This window comes from Xenopus tropicalis, chromosome 6 (assembly GCF_000004195.4).
Source record: "Xenopus tropicalis strain Nigerian chromosome 6, UCB_Xtro_10.0, whole genome shotgun sequence".
Lineage (NCBI taxonomy): Eukaryota > Metazoa > Chordata > Amphibia > Anura > Pipidae > Xenopus > Xenopus tropicalis.
This window is the reverse complement of record NC_030682.2, coordinates 108640953-108646952: the sequence shown is the minus strand read 5'-3', so window position 1 is coordinate 108646952 and position 6000 is coordinate 108640953. Positions and strand designations below refer to the sequence as shown.

Genomic DNA, 6000 nt, shown 5'->3' with positions numbered 1-6000 from the left:
AGGATTATTTATATCTTAGTTGGGATCAATTACAAGGTACTGTTTTATGATTACAGAGAAAAAGGAAATCAGTTTTAAAATTCTGAATTATTTGATTAAAATGAAGGCTATGGAAGATGGGCTTTCCGTAATTCTGAGCTTTCTGGATAACGGATTTCCAGATAAGGGATCCCATACCTGTATTTTGTTTGGGTCAATAAGCTGTGCCTGCTGCTCTCACTCAACTGTATCGGAGGGGCAGAGCACTCAGTTTGCTTGTATGGAGTATTGCCAAGCTTAGGTACAGGTTTGCTAGATCACTCTCAGGTACAGTCATAGAGTTCCTGCTAAACTAGTCCTGTTCGGTCATTGGCCAGACTTTTTCTGTATCGCATCATAATGCTGCACTTCAGCTCATCACTGTGTCCCTACGCTGGCAAATGATAACCTATATGCCTACATTGAAATTCAGCTCAATAAACTTCAAATTCCATAGTTATTCAGTTGGGTAGCCCGGAGCAAAGAGATTCTTCCCCCACATGGAAAAACACACAGTTGCACTACGGACTATAACATTAGTGTTTATTTGAAAGCATAAGCCATGCAATATACAAATTCATTTGAATAATGACAAAACTATTCTTACATACAGCAAAATCTTTTCAGGGGTGTCTGTTATTTTCTACAAAATAAAGTCTTTACATGAGCTTTCTACATAGAGCTGAAAGAAAAAACTAAAATAAAAAAACGCTAAAAACAAAATAAAAGTGAAAATAAGACTGGCCACTACTAAAGCACTGAACTCTCTGTATAAAATATACAGTCATATCAAGCCAAGAGTTAAAACCATTGTTTTATCAGTGGGGAAGCTACATGGTATTTATCAACTGAACAGAGTCTGCTCAGATCTACCAAATATATTTGTTTATCGTGTAATATTTCTGAACTGGCATCTAATTATACATGGAACAACTGCAGCTAAGATGAGCCTTTTGATCAGGCAGAAGTAATATTCTTCAAAACAAATTTACGCAGATATAAAAACAATGTCAAGTGGACATACACAGAAATACCCCAGACCCCTTAGGTTGCTCCCACTACACATATAAAATCTGAAATGTTCAGACCTAAAAAAAAAAAAAAACGAAAGCTAAAAATAAAAGAGAAAATATAACTATTACACAAAGCAAACATTGATTGATCTCATTAATTGCCTTGTGTTGCTGCCCAAGTGCAAATGTGACCAGTGTTAAGAACTGAGCCCAATATGTAATAATTGTTATTCGAGACTTGATGTGTGTGGGGAGATGGCATCAGTAAACTGCTAGTAAATATCAAGCAATATTGTGCAGAACCACATTATGAGAAGAAGGAAATTACTGGAAAATGCATTAAGAAAAAAAAATATTTTGAATAATAGGTGCAACAAGCAAAACAGAAATATTAGTGTTATGTCTGATAAAAATGTGTCTATGGCTGCTTATCATTATTTAACTGTAATGCCAAAAAGCAGGGTAGGGTTGCAGATAAATCCGTTCTTATCCCTACAGCAAAATAAAAATACATGCAAAGGCGTAATAACTTGCACAGTCATCCCCTTTATATGTAGCACTGTTCTACACTTAAGGGAAACACACAGTATTTCCGGAATCGCCAACCTTCCCTACTCATGAGCCACAATCAAATGTAAAAAGACTTGGAGAGCAACACAAGCATCATAAAAATTCATGGAGGTGCCAAATAAGGGCTAAGATTGGCTATTAGGCAGCCTCTATGCACACTATCAGCTTACAGGGGGCTTTATTTGTAGTAAATCTTGTTTTTATTCAACCAAAACTTGCCCCCAAGTCAGGAATTCATAAATAACTACCTGGTTTGGGGGCACTGAGAGCAACATCCAAAGGGTGGTGAGCAACAAGTTGCCCCATAGTCAATGGTTGGGGATCACTGCAGTATTTAGCAGCACAGAAGCACCGGGCCCATGTTTCAGAGGGTCAGTTCCCCAATCAGGTTATTTATAGCATTTACACTGTATCTGAATTCACTTATAATAAACACACAAGAAATACACAAGAGCTATGTGTATGATGCAAACTATACCTTTTAAAAAGTGCTCCATTATATCAGTTTTGTCACATTCCACTGAAACCTGTGTATAATAAGAAATAACACAGTCCCCATACTTTAGAATGTAAGGAGTCACCTTGGAGATTCATGGCTTCTCATGTCTTTAGACTTCTAATATCCTTACTTTTTACCAAGGGGGTAACATTTTTCATGTATAGTTTAACTAAACCATTCAGCTATTAGATGGAACACCCTACACTCTCAGAAATCAGGTCTCACCCTCTAGATAAATGATATAAAGCAATATGACCTATTTTAAACTATGGGCAGCACATTTAGTAGTATTCTGGATAACCACTGAGATCCCTGGCAGCCAGCCTGCTATAGCAGAGGGGATGAGGTTAACATTGCAGTCTGTGAAGTATAACTTACAGCACATTCTAATATTTTAGGAGGTATTGGGAGCCATGACTGCCATGGTTTATCATGTTAAAATTATGAAAACATACCAGCCTGGCCAATAAAGGCCCTGATTGTCTGGAAATGTACACATAAGCAAATGTCTAGAAGTTTGCTAAAATTAGTTTTTAAAAAATTAGAATGTTCTGTAACATGTAACTGCATATAGGCTTAAATATCTTTACCAATGAAAATATTACAGTATGTTAATATGATAGTGTTTTGCCAACATTACAGATATTGTCATATACAAGATAATCTCCAAGGCATATGATTATTACAAGTATAAATATGCTTTCCTGGCTTTAACTTCAAGCAATAAGCTAAAAGAGTTGAATATCCCTAAATAACTAAATGAAGCATCACAAAATGCTCGCTATGGCAGTGCAAGCTCTCTTACTTGGCTCCTCAACACTCACAAGGCACACAATACCTTACAGCAGATGATGGACACATACCGCCAATTGCTGCCTAGGTGCTCTTTTCAAGTTTAACTCAAGCTATAAAATTTACTTGCTGTTGGGGATCATGATTTTTTTAAAGTAGCAAATTCTTAAAGGGCCACTACATCCCCTTGTGCAGTGAATACGGCTTGTGCTGAACATACATTTGGCTTGTTGGTTTAATAATGAACTAAGGTTATTACTTCAGTTAGGGCCGTGACAGACGGGAAGATTAGTCACCCGCCACAAATCTCCCTTGTCACAGGCGACTAATCTCCCCTGTTGCGGACAACTAATCTCCCCGAAATGCCATCCCAGCAGCTAGAATGTAAATCGCCGGTGGGATGGCATACGCGGTACCGCGATTTGCCGAAATCTCCCAAGTTGCCTTGAGAGGAAACTTCTGTGATTTCGGCGCCGCGTATGCCATCCCACCGGCGATTTACATTCTAGCCGGTGGGATGGCATTTCATGGAGATTAGTCGTTGCGACTAATCTCCCCGTCTGCCACGGCCTTTAAGGTCCCCATACACTATAAGATCCGCTTGCTTGGCGATGTCGCCAAGCGAGCGGATCTTCACCCGATATCCCCACCTACGGGTGGACGATATCAGGTAGCAAGTAGCAATAAAAAAAAATAATCCGATCGTTTGGCCCTGGGGCCAAACGATCGGATTACATTTGCGGCCATGGGGCAGTCGGTCAACGAGCTCGGTTCTGCCCATACATGGGCTGATTAGCTTCCGAATCGGTCCAAGGGACTGATATCTGCAGCTACTATCGGCCCGTGTAAGGGGATCTTTACACAGATAGTTTAATTTGAAGCTTCTCTATGTTTGGTTATGGTGAGGTAGATTAGATTCCCACGGTACAAAGCAGTCACAACAAAGAGAAAAGGGGGGTTGTATACTGGTATGCAATCAAACATTTGCTTTGTTTAGACAGAAATGAGCTAAACTAAGATAAAGCTAAGCTACATGAAAGCTAAACTCTAATTGGTTGCTAAAGGTCCCTGTCCTGGTGCAAATTTGCCAACATTTTTATTTGATCAAACATTCAAACAAGTAACTACCAGCTATTATGGTATGTGTAACCTTTCTTTCTCAAAATATAGACTACCAAAAGAATAAGGGGCCTTTGTCTTTAAAGTTTTTAACATATTTCCTTAGTTTATTTTTAATTAATTAAGCAGTGAACACATATTCCCTTTAATGTCTGGTTTCACCGTAGCTTCTATGAGCCAAGTGCTCTCTATCAAACTAGAACCCTTCCTTCTTTCCTCCTTTCTATAATGCTATCTGTGTGGCAGTGTCAATCTGGTAAATCTGGACAGCTTGGAAAAAGCCCATCCCCACCATACGTTCCCAAAACATGAATAGGAAGTGGTAATAAAGGGGCACAGGAGGCTTGATAGTCTCAATTCTAAGAGGTTCTAGATTAGACACTAAAAGTGCTGTGTTAATACAACAGCCCCACTGGTGACTCCTGACTGATGATTTGTTTTTTTGGGCCCACAATTCACTGACCACAGGCCTATTCTGCAAACTTCCCAAGAGAGCAGTAGTTCATACATGTGCTGCCTCATATGTGTTATTGCTAGAACACTAGCAGTTAAACTCCATAGAGGCCAACCCTATGCCAATTCTGAATATCTGTAACTTCTTTCTCAGCAAGTCAATCTACATCAGAAAGGGCAGCTAATGTTAATCATGAAAACCCTGGATTGTTGTTCTTTTTTACATTTATTTTAAAATTGCGAGAAATGTGGACATTTATATAATAGTATATTATTTCACTGAAAAATAAAGTTTTTCTGTCTTTATAGGTTCTGATTTAACCATAACAATATTATTTTTAATATTATTAAGGCCTCTCCAAGGGACAGCAATGTCAATTTTTACAAACTGGTAAATTAAAAAAATAACTAAAGTATTTGATAAATGTGCCAATTCATTAAAACACTTAACTGTCAAACTGCTAGAAGCCCCTCATGAATCCCCCATTCAAATTTTGGTGAATGTGCCCACCAGTTTCTGGGACCTAGAAAATCTCCTATTGGGGAAGCAACTAGCCAACTTAAACAAAGGCAAGTAACTACAAAATAGCACACATAAACATACCACCAATGATATGAATAAAGTTAAAAAAGGAAAGGGATGGCATGGGGGCAAGGGTAAAAGGTAATAAAAGGAACAAACTATGGTGTGGCACAGTATTACCCCCAGAGCGGAAACCTTGAGTTTGTTGCATTACCTTCCATCTCTCAGATGCACGTCAATCAACTGACTTTTGTATCTAATGCCACTAAAATGGATTTGAATTTTTTGCTACAGTCACAAATCTTAAAATGCTGGTATTTAACATATTGCTTTTCTGAAAAGTAAATAAAATTTCTCTTTTCACAAGCAATGCACAGCCAATAGAGCAAAAGGGCAACATTAAGTGATGGTAGCGCCATTAGGCAGCCCCTTTCCAATATGGCTCAGGGGCCTGTAAAATGTATATAAGAAAAAAAGTTGAATAAAACCGATTCCCAAATAAAGGAAGAGAGGATAGTGTAAGAATACGGTTTCTAAATGCTGTGCTTTATGTTAGTTTAAACATTCATTTATTCTATAAGAAATGTAAATAGTTATATTGAGTATTTTAGGCACTGTTTTTTTGTTCCAATCTTGGAAGGTGTGAACATGATCAGAAGCAGCAAGTTAGTAAAAGTAATGCATCACTGTGCAAAGTAACTAGGGCAACAGGCAGATTTGGACATGCCTATAATCAGAATCAGAAAGTCACAATGCAGTATCTCAATTAGCTTCTTTGTTCTCTCTTTGGTAGCTCAACAGCTCAGATTCTTTACATGAAGGTTTTCTCTCTCCTAACAAGACATACTGTATCTGTAAATGAATAGAAGAAATGACATTATTCAATATACTGTATAGAAAACTCAGACATTAGCTCTGTGTTTACCTCCAGTCCTTGGGGCACATTCATACACTAAGCATATGCTAACATAAGAACATGAGAATATGTTTATCAATAATACTATGCCCCACAG

The 6000-nt window shown here is 38.0% G+C and overlaps 1 protein-coding gene across 1 annotated transcript in view; it reads right to left on the bottom strand.

The window, feature by feature from the left end:
- Positions 1-540: 540 nt before the first annotated feature.
- mib1 (mindbomb E3 ubiquitin protein ligase 1) overlaps positions 541-6000 on the bottom strand; it is a 62449-nt gene continuing 56989 nt past the window's right edge. The window contains 1 exon segment of the mRNA NM_001129935.1: positions 541-5839. Within this exon segment, the coding sequence (NP_001123407.1) occupies positions 5821-5839 (19 nt within the window). The 3' untranslated portion in view covers positions 541-5820.